Source organism: Dendrobates tinctorius, unplaced genomic scaffold (genome assembly GCF_039654945.1).
Source record: "Dendrobates tinctorius isolate UK_male_01 unplaced genomic scaffold, ASM3965494v1 ptg000250l, whole genome shotgun sequence".
Classification (NCBI taxonomy): domain Eukaryota; kingdom Metazoa; phylum Chordata; class Amphibia; order Anura; family Dendrobatidae; genus Dendrobates; species Dendrobates tinctorius.
Window position 1 is genome coordinate 6,556,318 of NW_027361917.1, and position 18,855 is coordinate 6,575,172.

Below are 18,855 nucleotides of genomic sequence, written 5' to 3' on the forward strand. Positions count from 1 at the left end.
TGATAAGATACCCCAGGAACCTTGCAAGACGCTGGTGTATGACTATATATCATATATATATTATCATTCAGTTTGGGTACTTACTCCCCCCATTCCCACATATTCTTAGGGACCCAAGAGGGAAAGTCAGTCAGCCATAACAGGTAATCGGATAGGTCTCCATTAATTTTTCTTGCACAGGTTTTCCAAATCCCCACAACTAAGCTCAAAACGGTGTAAATCACTAGTCATGAATTTGTACCTTTGATGAGCTCTGGTTTGTAGGCTTTCCTCATTTGCTGCAGGAAGTCATTGTAAAAGGGTTCGGCTTGTTCAGAAGGCATGGCCATGTGATAGTCTGGCTTGTTCCCCTTTAAGATGCACTGTAGGGTAAACTGGCTGACACACAGCACTTCATACTGCTTGTCCATGACACTTTTAGACCAGTGTTTACCGCTGTCATCCTCGAATATTCGGAGGTTGAGAATCTTCCTGATCCTGGATGGAAAAAAAAAAATAGCATTTCATTTGCAGTGTTAAAAAAAAGCAATTTATTTATTACTAACGGAATTAAATTTTCACTGCATCACAATGCCCCTGCATGAATACGCAATTATTAACCAGCATTTGAAAAGAGCAAGGATTTAAAAAGAAGCATGTCGCAATGGTTTTCTGACAGCTAAATGTTACTTTAAAGTCTGTACCAAAGTACTGAAAAAGTCTACATACTGCTTGCAACCAATCCGGAAACTTTTTTTTTCCCCCATTTTAAACAGGGTCTCTGAGTAATTAGATCCAGAATTTAATTCTACAGTATGGCCAGCGGCTCCACTTTTCCAATGTGCGGCTAAATCTCTCGGTAATTCTCACCTGATCTCTATAAGAAAAAGAACAATGAGCAGAGAGATACAATAACAAAATATACTTACATGTAATCAATATCCTTCTGTGTGTCTTCCACAGAAATTCCCAGCAATACGCAGATACCACGTCCAATGAAGCTTATCTGTTCTTCTCCAACTAAATAAAAGAAGAAAAGATATTATACATATGGTCTGTGGTTACAAGAATTAAAGTGAACTATTTCACCCATCTATTGATATATTACTCAGAGCTGTTGAATGGCAGCATTAGTATCTGCAAGGGCCTCCCCAACGACTGCTACAAAGAATTGGTAAGTGTATGGAATATCATCATAATAGTAAGAGAGAAAGGGATAAACTGGAGTATATAAAATAATTAAATTTAATAAATAATCAAGAAAACAATATACATACAAATGGCAGAATTTGTCACGCTCCTTCTCCAATCACACCCCCTCTGCATCTGACGTCACTAACGCGCCTGAGTGTGCCGAGATGTGCGGAGCTCGGAGAAGCGGAGGAGAGGTGAATTTTTTTTCATTTTTTTTATGAGGAGTGCATTATACTATATAGAGGCCTATGAAGAATGCATTATACTATATAGAGGCCTATAAGGAGTGCATTATACTGTATATAGGCCTATGGGGAGTGGATTATTTAGAGGCCTATGGTGAGTGCACTATACTATATATAGGCCTATGAGGAGTGAATTATACTAAATGGAGAACTGTGGGGTGCATTATTCGAAGTGGAGGCTATTTAGGGGACCATCATACAGTTTTGGGTATTACAGTGAGGTGGCCATCATGCAGTGTAGGAGCTAATATGGGGGTCTTTGTACAGTGTGAGAGCCATTATATAGTGTTAGGGCCATCAGTTTGGGGACTACTAAGGGGTCAGTATACTGTGTGATCCTAGATATTTTGTAAATGTCTATATCAAGTGCAGCAAGCTTTTTTACATAGAGTATAATTCACAGGGAAAAGCCACAACAGAATTGATATGCTGAGGATTGGAAAATCTGCAGAACGCCTTTTCTTCAAACTGCATTTGTTTTAATTAAACATGCAAACAACATGGGAACAGTATGTGTAAGACCCCTGGAAGCATCTCGGAATCCTAGGTCGCCACTGGGGACAATGTTGAAATATAGCATAAAGTGAGAATAGTGGGTTAAAATATAACTTTTAATATAGTCATTAAAATAAACAATGTTGGCAGACTATTACGACATTTTACGGACTGACAATTAAACATACAAAACCGAAGATAACATTTTTTTCTAGTAAAATACATGTTAAGAAACATTCGTTCCAGGATAACAACTTGTATAAAAGGCAAAATAAATAAGACAAAAAATGCTCTTCCCCTCCTTGGGCTATGTTTGTATGTTTCCATTGCTTTCAATGGTGAAAAAAAACATTCACTAAGAAACGTAATTTTAACATTTTACTACCTTATCTGGCCATGTGGTGTGTGAGACGTGATCAGACAAATCCTGTTTAATTTATGAAGGAGGGACTCTGAAAGTCTCAAAGTTTTTTTTTTCAGGGCCATCAGGCAGCCCTCACTATTGTTAGAGGGCTAGCAGGTGGAACTCACTATTGTCAGAGGGTCATCAGGCAGCCCTCACTCTAATATTAGTGGGCTAGCAGCCGGCCCTCTACAAGCATTTTTGGAAGGCCAGTAGCCTGCAACAGAAATATATCTGAGGTGGGCAAATTTTATTTTTCTTGTTAATTCTGTAAAGTTTGAAACTTGGAGGACCAGCAGGCTGCCTCCACTGTTTTTAGAGGGCCAGCAGGGATCTTGTGGACAGATGAGAACAAGATAGAGCTTTTTAGTAAAGCACATCATTCTACTGTTTACTGTAAATGGAATGAAGCCTACAAATAAAAGAACACAGTAGTTACAGTTAAATATGGTGGAGGTTTAAAGATATTTTGAGGATGTTTTGCTACATCTGGACCTGGGTTCCTTGACGGTGTCGAAGGCATCCTGAAATGTGAAGTTTCCCTAAGGATTTCGGGTTGCAATGTATTGCCCAGTGTCAGAAACCTGGGTTTGCATCCTAGGTCATGGGTCTTCTAGCAAGACAATGACCCCAAACATACTTCATGAAGCACCAAGAAATAGATGGAAACAAAGCACTAGAGAGTTCAGAAGTGGTAATTCCAGCTCCGGCAACGTAAAATCTCTCACCACTGCCTCTTACATACAGATGCTACAGAGAAAATGTGAATGGACACAATAAATCAGTTAATTTTACCTGCTTTGATAAATTTACAGTACAGATCACTGTCAAAAACACGAATGTGTCAGTGAGTGTATGGAAAAAAGCAATCAAGTTATGGAGTGTGGAAGAGATGTAACTAGAATGAACATTCCTTTCCAGCAGATGATACCTAGCACCAAGCCCTATACTAAATGCAGCTAACAGCGGTATTAATTGGGAATAGAATAGATGTTACCTGTTGTTGGGTGTCCCGAGACCAAGGACTCTTCACTGTCCCTAACGCTAGGGGGCGCCCTAGCTTGCCCTGCTCCTCCTATTACTTATGATGGTGAAGACGCCGGTGCCACATACATTGCCTTACCTCCTGAATCCACCCTTATTCTGTACCATTCCCCCACCCAGAGAAGGGGAGAGTAGTAGTGTACCGTTATACACCAATCAAACTAACAAGGTAATACGAACAATGGAAACAAAAAATACCAAACATACAAATATACTCACACATACAACACTGGAATGCATTGGGGAATGAAGGATGGGGTTAAACCAAAGTAGGAGAAGAAAGGGAATTATCATACATGCAAATCCTAGCAACAGTCACATATAAATCCACCAAACGCCTTCCCCATTAATAAACAACAACCTCCAGCCATGCAGCATAAGCCTTCTCTGACAATGACTGCTAGAAAGGACCCAGTTTATATAGTAGATAGTGTAGCGCCTCCATCCCGATCCCAGTCCGCTCCCCGACTCTCATCTGTTGCCTCGGGGCCCCCACTTCAGCGCAGTGCCCAGCAGGGTCGCGGGTCTCCTGGGGCTTCCGTCCCGTGTCGCCTGCTCCTGCTTCCTGGACGCTGCACGTGTCCTGCAGGTTTCCAGGCGCGCCACTCCCAGTCTCTCAAAGAGACAGGGTGCCATTTTCAAAAATAGGTTTCAGCCAATGGCTGATTATCTTCTACTATTTCAGGCACCTCTGCCCTTAGGGAGGTGCCTGAGCAACAAGTGTTTCCTGTTGCTAATTCTCAGGTTCCTGTACCTGCGTGTTAATGCTCTGCTACATCTCGCTAATATTGGTTTGTCTCCTCAGTGTTCTACGTGTCTGCCCATGCCTTCCAGGACTACACCAGCACCTACTGCATCTCTTTGTGCCAGCAACTATCTGCTACCCGCTTCTGCCGCTCATCTCCTGCCTGGTTCTCCGCTATTTGCAGTACCTGCCTGCCCGCCAGTCCGGTCGAGTCAGCTTCCACGTACCCGGGGTCTAACTGGAGGTAGCACCTTGTGTCTCCTGCACTCCAGGGAGGCTAAGCGGGAGAAGAGACCTTTTCGCTCGGCATCCAGTTTCCAAAGGCCAACTGTTTCTCATAACTCTTCTTCCCCAGAGCCTATGCAAGTGTACCAGGTGGACTTGGCAAAGCAGCGCCAGGAGTTGCGCCGCTCGGAGGGAGGTGTTTCAACTGTGGCAATTCTGAGCATTTGATCTGCTCCTGTCCTGAGAGGCCGGGAAACTCTAGAACCTAGGGTCGGTAGGAGAGGCTTCCCTGGGTGAAAATTGTTCCTCTCATTCTCTGCTAACGTCTGTGTTCTTGTCCTTCGGCACAGTCAGCTTTTCCGAGTCTGGTTACCTGGATTCCGGGTCCACTGGGAATTTCATTCAACAAGCCGTGGTGGATTGTTAGTAGATTCCTGTCCGGCGCCTCCAGAAGCCTGTACTGGTGACCTTTGTGGATGGCAGAGCCCTGACTGAGCCCATTCGTTTCCAGAGTGAGCCTGTGGAACTTTGGGTAGGTTTGACACACTCGGAGAAAATCTGCTTTCATGTGTTGCCTGGTGTGTCGCACCCCTTGCTTCTAAGTTTACCCTGGCTTCAAGCGCACGAGCCTGTGTTGGAGGACTGGCGAGATTCTGCCCTGGGGAGACTTGTTTCAAGGGATGTCTCGCTTCCATCCGTCCAGTTGGCCGTCACGTGACACCATCCACCCTGCGGGGACTATCACCTTCCTACTGGTCATTTTCCAACGTCTTCGATAAGAAAGAAGCGGAGACTTTGCCACCCCACAGGCCGTATGACTGCCTCATTGATCTGCTCCCAGGGATGTTTCCTCCTCGGGGTCAAATCTATCCTCTATCCCAGGCTAAGAACCAATCCATGTCAGAGTACATCAAGGAGAACTTGTCTAGAGGATTCATCCAGAAGTCATCTTCCCCGGCGGGCGTGGGTTTCTTTTTCGTCAGGAAGGATGGATCTCTACGGCCATGTATTGACTACAGGGGTTTAAACCAGATTCAAGAACCGATACCCGTTGCCACTTATTTCGGTATTGTTTGACCATCTCAGAGGGACCAAAATCTTCACCAAATTGGATCTCAGAGGGGCCTACAACCTGAATCACATACGCCAGGGAGATGAGTGGAAGATGGCCATCAACACCCAAGATGGCCAATATGAATACCGGGTTATGCCGTTCGAGATCAGCAACGCTCCTGCTGTTTTCCAAGAGTTTGTGAATGATATTTTAGAGATAGTCTATATTCTTGTGTTGTTGTCTACCTGGATGACATCTTTATCAACCCGCCAAAACTGGCCACACATCGGAGGAACGTTCGCCATGTCCTGCAGAAACCTCAGGAGAACAGGTTGTATGCCAAATTTGAGAAGTGTGTCTTCGAGCAACCTTCACTGCCCTTCTTGGTTACATTGTCTCATCCAGTGGTCTGAACATGGATCCTGAAAAGTTGGCCTCTATCATCAAATGGCCTCGGCCAACTGGGCTTAAAGCGATTCAACTGTTCCTGGGGTTCACTATTATCGTCAATTTATGTCACGCTCGCGCCTTGGCAGGTTGGCATGAGCGAGGGGGTTGTGGACCCACGGTGCTACAAACCAGACTACCCTGGAAGGGGCATAACTAATGAAGCTACCTTGGTCTTCTCTGGAGCCTCTGATCCTGAGGTCAGGCTTGTGCGGCAGGTAGCTGCCAGGTGCCACTTGTGGCTGCTGATCCCACTGGGGAACAGAATGCTAGGACAGGTGCTGGCGACAGGCACGTCTGGCAGAAAGGCAGGTGAGCACGGCAGGCACGGCTGAGACACAGGCAGGCGGGCATGGCTGAGACACTGGCAGGAGGTGGCTGACTGGGAAGGCACAGGAACACGGACAGGAAGGAGTGGTGTATGGAACGGATAGAGACCTGTTCACACAGGAGGTGCAGGTACTGGTACGGGAAGGATGGAAATATAGATGGGTATGAAGGAACAGGTTGGGACCTGTTCACACTGAAGAGCCACAAGAATGCAGAGCACAGGCAGAGATGCGAGAGTACGGAGCAGGCAGAGCTGCAAGAGTGTGGAGCATAGGCAGAGCCGCAAAAGTATGGAGCAGGCAGAGCCACAAGAGTGCGGAGCACAGGCAGAGCCGCAAGAGTGCGGAGCACAGGCAGACGGAGAGGACACAAGGAAAGACACAGCAGGGAAAGGAGCCACAGACAAGGAGACAGAGACAGAAGTAGGACTAAGTTCAGACAAGGTAACGGTACGAGACAAGGTACAGGAACAAAGAAACAGAGACCAGGATATTTTGCCTCCTGGAGGGCAGCAAGGACAGGCAAGAGACAAGGTCAGGAGCAATAGCACAGAGACCAGGATATTCTGCCTCCTGGAGGGTGGACAGACAGGTACAAGACAAGGCTAGGAACAATTGCACAAGGACCAGGATACTCTTCCTCCTGGAGGGCAGACAGACAGGTACAAAGCAAGGCTAGGAATCAAGCCTTCAGAGAAGGTGAAACAGAGGACAGGACCTGGCAACTCACTAGCAAGACACTGAGTGAAGACGTTGCTCAGGCAGCTTCCACCGGGTGGAGCTGCCCTAAATACTATAGGCCTCTTGGTGATTGGCCGGGAGCATATTAGGCAGGTGCACATTGATTCCATAAGAACCAGAGTGATGACACCGCCCCCCTATGCACACAGCCAGAAGCATGCAGAGAGCAGGCAGGAAGCAAGAGACACACAGCATGGAGCCGGCAACAGACAGAAGTCACAGAATGGCCTGGAGCAGTGAGTAAGTTGGTGTGTGGGGGATGGGAGGCCATACAGTGAGGCTGGCAGAGTTGTTACAATTTATTCCACATTTTTCATCTCGGTTGGCTCCCTTCTCCCATCTCTGCTCTGGCCATTGGCTGAAACCTATTTTTGAAAATGGCACGCTGTCTCTTTACCTTGATATATTTTCTTTTTAGGTTGCAGCAGCAAAGATTTGTCATGCCATGACTGTCTTCGGTAAGGAAGCCAGGAAATAAACTTTTAGGCTGTGTGCTCACGATGCAGATATCCAGCGGATCCGCAGCGGATTTTAACGCGCAGAAACGTTGCATATCCGCATTGTGATGTACAGTAGCATTTAAAGCAATGAAAAAAAAAATGCTGTGCAGACGCTGCAGATTTTTCCGCGCGGTTTTCCTGTGGTACAAAATCCGCAGCATGTTACTTCTTTTGTGCGGTTTTCCACCTCCCCTGTCTCCAAATCCGAAGGGGGAAAACCGCAGTGGAAAACCGCACAAAAACCGCAAGAAAACCGCATTAAAAATGGAAGAAATCCGCAGGAAAAATGCAGGTCATTTGACCTGCGGATTTCTTCAATTCTGCGCGGAAAAATCCGCAGCGCCAAAAAGTACGTCTGCACTCAGCCTTACAGGCAGGGATGAGGTCTGGCCAGGTTTATAGAGAGAGAAAATGAGCAGAAGCAGCTGTGAGATGGAGCTGCATGTCTCTCATCAGCATACAAAGAGTCGTTAACCTCTTAAGCGGCAAAGGAAACAAACTCCATTTAATATGAGGAACAAAACACACAGGCTAAATGGAAGACCTGCGATTCACAATATGTAACCACAAATCTCCCAGGAGGATGACATACTTGGGACAGGATTATAATTAATAAGGCAATTATCCCTGACCAGCTCCTGTTCCCCTCCTCCTGATTAAGGCATCATCGCCACTCAGCATCTTGGTCGAGTCCTCAAAGTTTTGGAGACGTGCATAGATGTCAAACATTCATGCCCACTTATCAGCTGTTATGTGCAGAGGCTGACTGGGATACCGATGGGCATGTTTTCACTGGTATTTAACTATTGCCCTCTGCTGCTCACAAAGCCTTGCCAACATATGTAACGTTGAGTTCCAAAGCGTGGTGACATCACACATCAGTCAGTGAGCTGGTAGTTGCAAATGTTGCAGCAGCAATGCCAGGGTGCGCGACAGCTGTAGCTGACTTGTGGAAATGAGAACTAAAGTTGTATACTTTCACAAGTAGCTCAGTCAGAAGGCCTTTGTTGGGTTAACTGGACTGTCTTTAAAAAAGAACCAGACTCGTGAATACCAAACCCTTGGCCTGGCAACTTCAACCGTGTTGGTGCTCTCCGGAACAGTTGCCCGCCTTGTGCCTCTAGCCGCCCCACTGCCTATTCCTGCCTGTTGCGGTGCTGTGAATCCCTCCCCAGCTACGCCGCTGTCCTCGCTCTGCATGTCACCTTCCCAGGTTTCGTCAGTGACTTCATCGTCCACCACCTCAGATTCCACTACCACACCCTGGTCCCTCCTCCTGACTTGCTGACTTAATATCAGTAGTTGGCAATTGTGTCTCATCATATTCCACCTCTTGTGACAGTAACTGCATTTTCCCCAATTTTGCCTTCTTGTGACCGTTGCTGCTCAAATATTTGGGCACTGCTACCTATGATCTCCTCGTGTCCCGCTTGAAACAGACAGGACAAGAGGCCAGAATCTATAAATGGAAGAGTGAATAGCTCTTCAGAGTTCCAAGTGTGGGATCACTTGCCTACAGGCACTCAGCATGTTGGGAGGAAGGACAATCAGGATGAGAAATATGTGTTCCAGAATCACTGCTACTGAGACTGGACCATGTTAAAGACAGGGTGGTGCTGGCAAACTGACTGCAAGCATTATCTGTAATCCATCCAAAAACCTTTTCACACTTGGCTGTCTTCAAGAGTGGTGTTCTGCGCCCCCCTACAAAGTGGGACAGGAAGCTAGGTCGATATGATGTGTTTGTTGAGCTCCCGCAGCAGGCACAGTTTCATCTTGCCCACGGTCTCGACCTCTGTGCTCACCATCAGTTTCACGTCCACTTCCCCCTCCCTTACCACGCGCCTTGCCCATTTCAAATTATTTATGATATATCCTTGTTGAGAAAACTTTGCAGGGTTAGGATTGCAGGAAAATTTGCACACCTCAGATGGACTTGTTACAATGCAGGAGTAATATAGCGATGCCATTGCTAACTAACCAACTCTGTATGCTTTTGATGCACAACTGGAGCAGTATAAATGGCATATATTTCCCTGCTCAGAACAATTTGCAGGATTATAAACAAAGATTATTATTATACCTGAGAAGGGCTTTTAGTATGAGTTGCAGCAGAAAGGACGAGCAAATAAGCCTATCCTGTGTTACACTATCCCTTCTGCACAAACTGTTCGTAATTGCTGCTAATAGCAGTATTAATATTGATTAAAATTAGCCCTAATAAGGGCTGTCGTTGCAGTTGAAAAAAATATAAATGGGGTCTAATCCCTGCCTAAAACTCTGTCCTAGTTCAGTAGCACCTCTCCATGATCAGCCTGTTTCCAATGGTACACTGTGTTGAGCATAGCATCCTGGGTCTTATATAGATCTGATCAGGGCCGGCGTTAGGGGCTGGTAGACTAGGCAGCTGCCTAGGGCCCACGATCTCCCAGGGGCCCCCAACCAGTAATGTGCCGCTAATAGCGGCACACAGAAAGCAAAAAGAAGATGTGTGTACCAAAGGTGCGATCAACCCCAAAATCTAAATTATAAAATAATATCCAAAGATACTGAAAGAATGATAATAATAAATTTGTTTATTAGCATATGAAAAAACACACTCAAGTGACAAAAAAATTCAATAAAAACAATTAAAAAGCCAAAAAATGACCATGAAAAACACTCCAAAGACAAAAAGATCCCATGGTGGGGATCTGTTGCTCACCTCCTCCAAAGTGCTGGGCAAAAGTACACGAAATAGAAATGTATCATACAATGTATAAATACATATAGAAAATGGGACCTGAATAAAGCATGTAAAAATCTCACTTTATATCATGACAAGGCATTGTGCACATGATATTAGAAAATATAGTACATATAAAACCTGGAGTCTAATTAGATGAATGAACATGAGAACTTAAGCCTCTATTATAACACCTAAGAGAATAAACCAGATGATGAATATCACACAATAGTTCTCAATATACGTTATACTAACAGGCTAAAATAACAAATAAACTTGTACCAATATGAATTGCCATAAAGATTAGACCTCTATCCCACAAATGGCAAGACAAAAAACATCTCCAGGAAATAAGGCAGAAAATGCCTGCATGAAAGAAAACCCAAATCCGGGCAAGAGAATCCTAACAAGGTCCTAACACATGACCGAATGCCCGCATGATGTACCAGCAGGGGTTGGGTGGAAACCCCACGCGTATCGCCACTGTAGCGTGGCTTCCTCAGGGGAAGATGGAGATGGATCCCAATCACAAAGATGCGACTTTTATATGCTGTTAAATCCATAGAAATTACTCACGCGATAGTTATAGTAGATAGTTATATAGAACTATTGTGTGATATTCATCATCTGGTTTATTCTCTTAGGTGTTATAATAGAGGCTTAAGTTCTCATGTTCATTCATCTAATTAGACTCCAGGTTTTATATGTACTATATTTTTTAATATCATGTGCACAATGCCTTGTCATGTTATAAAGTGAGATTTTTACATGCTTTATTCAGGTCCCATTTTCTATATGTATTTATACATTGCATGATACATTTCTATTTCGTGTACTTTTGCCAAGCACTTTGGAGGTGAGCAACAGATCCCCACCATGGGATCTTTATGTCTTTGGAGTGCTTTTCATGGTCATTTTTTGGCTTTTTAATGAATTTTTTGTCACTTGAGTGTGTTTTTTCATATGCTAATAAACAAATTTTTATTATTATCATTCTTTCAGTATCTTTGGATATTATTGTATAATTATGATTTTGGGGTTGATCGCGCCTTTGGTACACACATCTTCGTTTTGCTTTCTATTTCCATTGTTTATGTGTGTGGTCAGCAGTCCCCCATATACATTTTCGGTAGTGCCCTCAAGTCTCCCTTTTGTTCGCTAATAGCAGCACACCACGCAGCCAGTGTGGGGCGCATCAATCAGGTGGGACCGGCACCAGCTCCGCGCCCCCCCGTCGCATTCAACTGTATCGGCATTATAGACGCCAATATATTTGAAAGCAATATGAAGAGCGTCAGATGACACTCCCTCCCCCATCATTCCCTTCTGCTTCTGACACAGAGGGTGCACGATATCAACTCGTACCATGCTGTTTGCCGGGCAATGTAGCTGCTGAGACACTGTAGAGCCTGCAGCAGCGGAGAAACGAGGAGAGATGAATATTGTATTTTTTTTTTTAATATTTCAGCGAATACGTTGCAGCCATAATACTGTAGGACTGCATTATATTCTATGGGGGTCTGTATTATATGGGGGCTGCATTATACTGTATGGCGTGACTTTATTATACGCTTATCGAGGAAACATGGACCAGAGCCGAAAACGAATCTCTGTCCCTGCCCTGAAAAATAAAAACATCAAACAGGGCCGGAGCTCAAGAGGAATACTGATCTGGTATAAAGAGGAGCTCCACAAGTACATCAAACCGGTGAAGAGAGGAGGCAGCCACATATGGATCAGGATCAGCAGCTCCATCCTCACCTCTCAGTCTGATGTCCACCTCTGCGCCACCTATATACCACCACCAGAGTCACCGTACTTCAATCCAGACTGCTTCGAGATCCTACAAAGAGAAGCCGCCCACTATCAGGGCCTGGGCAAAGTTCTCATCTTTGGAGACCTCAATGCAAGAACAGGGAGAGAAAACGACTTCATGACCACGGATGGGAACATCTACATATTTGGAGCAGAGAATGCTGGCAAAGACTCAATAGTCACAGAGAGAAACAGCTATGACAGTACAGTCAACAAAAGTGGTAAAAAGCTCCTGAACATATATAGAAGTTTAGACCTTCATATTCTTAATGGACGAACCAAAGGAGACTCCTTATGGAGGTGTACACTAAACTCCCATGTAGGGAGAAGTGTAGTAGATTATGCCATTACAGATATGAACCTGGAAAATATCAGCGCCTTCATAGTCTCCCCACAAACGCACCTGTCAGACCACAGCCAACTTCTGTACTTGAAATCTACAGAGAAATCATCCACTCAACTATGGGCAGTGCATCATACTATATGTTATATAAAGGGACTGCATTATACTGTATTGAGGATTATGAAGAATGCATTATAAGATATGAACTATGGGTGCATTATGCTATGGGGAGTGATTGTACTAAATGGAGGACTTTGAATAGTGGATTTCAATGTATGGAGTAGTATGGGGTGCATTATACTATGGGGTGCGCATTGTACTACATGGAGGACTATGTGGAGTGTATTATACTATATAGAGGACTATGGGGAGTGTATTCTACCACATGGAGGACTATGGGGAGTGTATTATACCATATGGAGGACTATGGGGAGTGTCTGCCCCAGCTGACACATGACACTGCCTCCATGTCTGCACAGAGCTGCCCCAGCTGACACATGACACTGCCTCCATGTCTGCACAGAGCTGCCCCAGCTCACACATGACACTGCCTCCATGCCTGCACAGAGCTGCCCCAGCTGACACATGACACTGCCTCCATGCCTGCACAGATCTGCCCCAGCTGACACATGACACTGCCTCCATGTCTGCACAGATCTGCCCCAGCTGACACATGACACTGCCTCCATGTCTGCACACATCTGTCCCAGCTGACACATGACACTGCCTCCATGCCTGCACAGATCTGCCCCAGCTGACACATGACACTGCCTCCATGTCTGTACAGATCTACCCCAGCTGACACATGACACTGCCTCCATGTCTGTACAGATCTGCCCCAGCTGACACATGACACTGCCTCCATGTATGCAGAGATCTGCCCCAGATGCCACATGACACTGCCTCCATGTCTGCACAGATCTGCCCCAGCTGACACATGACACTGCCTCCATGTCTGCACAGATCTGCCCCAGCTGACACATGACACTGCCTCCATGTCTGTACAGATCTGCCCCAGCTGACACATGACACTGCCTCCATGTCTGCACAGATCTGCCCCAGCTGACACATGACACTGCCTCCATGTATGCAGAGATCTGCCCCAGCTCACACATGACACTGCCTCCATGTCTGCACAGATCTGCCCCAGCTGACACATGACACTGCCTCCATGCCTGCACAGATCTGCCCCAGCTGACACATGACACTGCCTCCATGTCTGCACAGATCTGCCCCAGCTCACACATGACACTGCCTCCATGTCTGCACAGATCTGCCCCAGCTGACACATGACACTGCCTCCATGTCTGTACAGATCTGCCCCAGCTGACACATGACACTGCCTCCATGCCTGCACAGATCTGCCCCAGCTGACACATGACACTGCCTCCATGTCTGTACAGATCTGCCCCAGCTCACACATGACACTGCCTCCATGTCTGCACAGAGCTGCCCCAGCTGACACATGACACTGCCTCCATGTCTGTACAGATCTGCCCCAGCTCACACATGACACTGCCTCCATGTCTGCACAGATCTGCCCCAGCTCACACATGACACTGCCTCCATGTCTGCACAGATCTGCCCCAGCTCACACATGACACTGCCTCCATGTCTGCACAGATCTGCCCCAGCTCACACATGACACTGCCTCCATGTCTGCACAGATCTGCCCCAGCTCACACATGACACTGCCTCCATGCCTGCACAGATCTGCCCCAGCTGACACATGACACTGCCTCCATGTCTGCACACATCTGCCCCAGCTGACACATGACACTGCCTCCATGCCTGCACAGATCTGCCCCAGCTGACACATGACACTGCCTCCATGTCTGCACACATCTGTCCCAGCTGACACATGACACTGCCTCCATGCCTGCACAGATCTGCCCCAGCTGACACATGACACTGCCTCCATGTCTGTACAGATCTACCCCAGCTGACACATGACACTGCCTCCATGTCTGTACAGATATGCCCCAGCTGACACATGACACTGCCTCCATGTATGCAGAGATCTGCCCCAGCTGCCACATGACACTGCCTCCATGTCTGCACAGATCTGCCCCAGCTGACACATGACACTGCCTCCATGTCTGCACAGATCTGCCCCAGCTGACACATGACACTGCCTCCATGTCTGTACAGATCTGCCCCAGCTGACACATGACACTGCCTCCATGTCTGCACAGATCTGCCCCAGCTGACACATGACACTGCCTCCATGTATGCAGAGATCTGCCCCAGCTCACACATGACACTGCCTCCATGTCTGCACAGATCTGCCCCAGCTGACACATGACACTGCCTCCATGCCTGCACAGATCTGCCCCAGCTGACACATGACACTGCCTCCATGTCTGCACAGATCTGCCCCAGCTCACACATGACACTGCCTCCATGTCTGCACAGATCTGCCCCAGCTGACACATGACACTGCCTCCATGTCTGTACAGATCTGCCCCAGCTGACACATGACACTGCCTCCATGCCTGCACAGATCTGCCCCAGCTGACACATGACACTGCCTCCATGTCTGTACAGATCTGCCCCAGCTGACACATGACACTGCCTCCATGTCTGCACAGATCTGCCCCAGCTGACACATGACACTGCCTCCATGTCTGTACAGATCTGCCCCAGCTCACACATGACACTGCCTCCATGTCTGCACAGATCTGCCCCAGCTCACACATGACACTGCCTCCATGTCTGCACAGATCTGACCCAGCTCACACATGACACTGCCTCCATGTCTGCACAGATCTGACCCAGCTCACACATGACACTGCCTCCATGTCTGCACAGATCTGCCCCAGCTCACACATGACACTGCCTCCATGCCTGCACAGATCTGCCCCAGCTCACACATGACACTGCCTCCATGCCTGCACAGATCTGCCCCAGCTGACACATGACACTGCCTCCATGTCTGCACAGAGCTGCCCCAGCTGACACATGACACTGCCTCCATGTCTGTACAGATCTGCCCCAGCTGACACATGACACTGCCTCCATGCCTGCACAGATCTGCCCCAGCTGACACATGACACTGCCTCCATGTCTGCACAGATCTGCCCCAGCTCACACATGACACTGCCTCCATGTCTGCACAGATCTGACCCAGCTCACACATGACACTGCCTCCATGTCTGCACAGATCTGCCCCAGCTCACACATGACACTGCCTCCATGCCTGCACAGATCTGCCCCAGCTCACACATGACACTGCCTCCATGCCTGCACAGATCTGCCCCAGCTCACACATGACACTGCCTCCATGTCTGCACAGAGCTGCCCCAGCTCACACATGACACTGCCTCCATGTCTGTACAGATCTGCCCCAGCTGACACATGACACTGCCTCCATGCCTGCACAGATCTGCCCCAGCTGACACATGACACTGCCTCCATGCCTGCACAGATCTGCCCCAGCTGACACATGACACTGCCTCCATGTCTGCACAGAGCTGCCCCAGCTGACACATGACACTGCCTCCATGTCTGTACAGATCTGCCCCAGCTCACACATGACACTGCCTCCATGTCTGCACAGATCTGCCCCAGCTCACACATGACACTGCCTCCATGTCTGCACAGATCTGCCCCAGCTCACACATGACACTGCCTCCATGTCTGCACAGATCTGCCCCAGCTCACACATGACACTGCCTCCATGTCTGTACAGATCTGCCCCAGCTCACACATGACACTGCCTCCATGTCTGCACAGATCTGCCCCAGCTCACACATGACACTGCCTCCATGTCTGCACAGATCTGCCCCAGCTCACACATGACACTGCCTCCATGCCTGCACAGATCTGCCCCAGCTCACACATGACACTGCCTCCATGTCTGCACAGATCTGCCCCAGCTCACACATGACACTGCCTCCATGTCTGCACAGATCTGCCCCAGCTCACACATGACACTGCCTCCATGCCTGCACAGATCTGCCCCAGCTGACACATGACACTGCCTCCATGTCTGCACAGATCTGCCCCAGCTCACACATGACACTGCCTCCATGCCTGCACAGATCTGCCCCAGCTGACACATGACACTGCCTCCATGTCTGCACAGATCTGCCCCAGCTGACACATGACACTGCCTCCATGTCTGTACAGATCTGCCCCAGCTGACACATGACACTGCCTCCATGCCTGCACAGATCTGCCCCAGCTCACACATGACACTGCCTCCATGTCTGCACAGATCTGCCCCAGCTCACACATGACACTGCCTCCATGTCTGTACAGATCTGCCCCAGCTGACACATGACACTGCCTCCATGTCTGTACAGATCTGCCCCAGCTGACACATGACACTGCCTCCATGTCTGCACAGATCTGCCCCAGCTCACACATGACACTGCCTCCATGTCTGTACAGATCTGCCCCAGCTGACACATGACACTGCCTCCATGTCTGCACAGATCTGCCCCAGCTGACACATGACACTGCCTCCATGTCTGCACAGATCTGCCCCAGCTCACACATGACACTGCCTCCATGTCTGCACAGATCTGCCCCAGCTCACACATGACACTGCCTCCATGTCTGCACAGATCTGCCCCAGCTGACACATGACACTGCCTCCATGTCTGCACAGATCTGCCCCAGCTGACACATGACACTGCCTCCATGCCTGCACAGATCTGCCCCAGCTGACACATGACACTGCCTCCATGTCTGCACAGATCTGCCCCAGCTGACACATGACACTGCCTCCATGCCTGCACAGATCTGCCCCAGCTGACACATGACACTGCCTCCATGTCTGCACAGATCTGCCCCAGCTGACACATGACACTGCCTCCATGTCTGCACAGATCTGCCCCAGCTCACACATGACACTGCCTCCATGTCTGTACAGATCTGCCCCAGCTGACACATGACACTGCCTCCATGTCTGCACAGATCTGCCCCAGCTGACACATGACACTGCCTCCATGCCTGCACAGATCTGCCCCAGCTGACACATGACACTGCCTCCATGTCTGCACAGATCTGCCCCAGCTCACACATGACACTGCCTCCATGCCTGCACAGATCTGCCCCAGCTGACACATGACACTGCCTCCATGCCTGCACAGATCTGCCCCAGCTGACACATGACACTGCCTCCATGTCTGCACAGATCTGCCCCAGCTCACACATGACACTGCCTCCATGCCTGCACAGATCTGCCCCAGCTGACACATGACACTGCCTCCATGTCTGCACAGATCTGCCCCAGCTGACACATGACACTGCCTCCATGCCTGCACAGATCTGCCCCAGCTGACACATGACACTGCCTCCATGTCTGCACAGATCTGCCCCAGCTGACACATGACACTGCCTCCATGTCTGTACAGATCTGCCCCAGCTGACACATGACACTGCCTCCATGCCTGCACAGATCTGCCCCAGCTGACACATGACACTGCCTCCATGTCTGTACAGATCTGCCCCAGCTGACACATGACACTGCCTCCATGTCTGCACAGATCTGCCCCAGCTGACACATGACACTGCCTCCATGTCTGCACAGATCTGCCCCAGCTGACACATGACACTGCCTCCATGTCTGCACAGATCTGCCCCAGCTCACACATGACACTGCCTCCATGTCTGCACAGATCTGCCCCAGCTGACACATGACACTGCCTCCATGTCTGCACAGATCTGCCCCAGCTCACACATGACACTGCCTCCATGTCTCTGCCGGCTCACAGGAAGGAAGTTCCCTGCCGCACTGCATTGGGAGGAGACTCTATGATCACACACGAGTGACAGAACTCATCCTCGTGTACAGCACATCCGCGTTCCTGACCCGCGGGCTAGTAGCCAGCACTTACCAGTAACACTAGCCTTAGTCACCCTTTGGATTACCGCTCTCATTGTGCTTTGATTGGGGAGTAGAAAGGAGCAGTCGGTTCGCGCTATCAGCTCGCAGCACCTCCGTTTCCTACAAGTAGCTCGGTGTTCTGGCGCCCTCTTGTGGCTACAAGTGATAATAACAGGCTCCTAGCATTGTATGTCCAGAGAGGAGCAGCCAGGGAGTTAGGCCTCTTTCACAAATCAGGTTTTCGCCGTCAGGCGCGATCCGGCGCTTTTGACAGAAACCGGATCCGGCGAAATGCAATGCCGGATCCGGTTTCCCCCCTATTGACTTGCATTTGCGCCGGATCGCGCCGGATGGCCATGCGTTTCATCCGGTTTTCGCCGGATCCGGCAATGTGTCGCGATCCGGCGTCTGGAAAAAACGGCTACTGTAACGTTTTTTGTCTCCGGCGAAAAAGCCGGACACGCCGGATCCGGCGCGTCCGGCTTTTTCACACAATGAAAGCCTATGAGCGCCGCAATGCGCCAGATCCGGCGGCCGGATCCGGTTTTTTGGTCTGAGCATGCTCAGTAGCTCTGCCCACAAGACATATATAAAAGCAAGACAGTGGGACCCACAGCCACACCCAACATGCCACCCAAGACAGCAACCAGGAGAAGGCAGGAGACCACTGCAGCACCATCAGCACCACCACCACCCCAAATGGAGCAGCAAATGGAACATGCTGAGGAGGGGAGT

General features: G+C 48.7%; 1 protein-coding gene across 1 annotated transcript in view; it reads right to left on the minus strand.

Annotated features, from left to right (window-relative positions):
- The window catches only part of DTD1 (D-aminoacyl-tRNA deacylase 1), a 154,740-nt gene extending 136,434 nt beyond the window's left edge, over positions 1-18,306 (minus strand). Inside the window, 4 exon segments of the mRNA XM_073557432.1 lie at positions 242-477; positions 909-999; positions 18,131-18,278; positions 18,280-18,306. Of these exon segments, the coding sequence (XP_073413533.1) occupies positions 242-477; positions 909-999; positions 18,131-18,278; positions 18,280-18,306 (502 nt within the window).
- Positions 18,307-18,855: the final 549 nt, after the last annotated feature.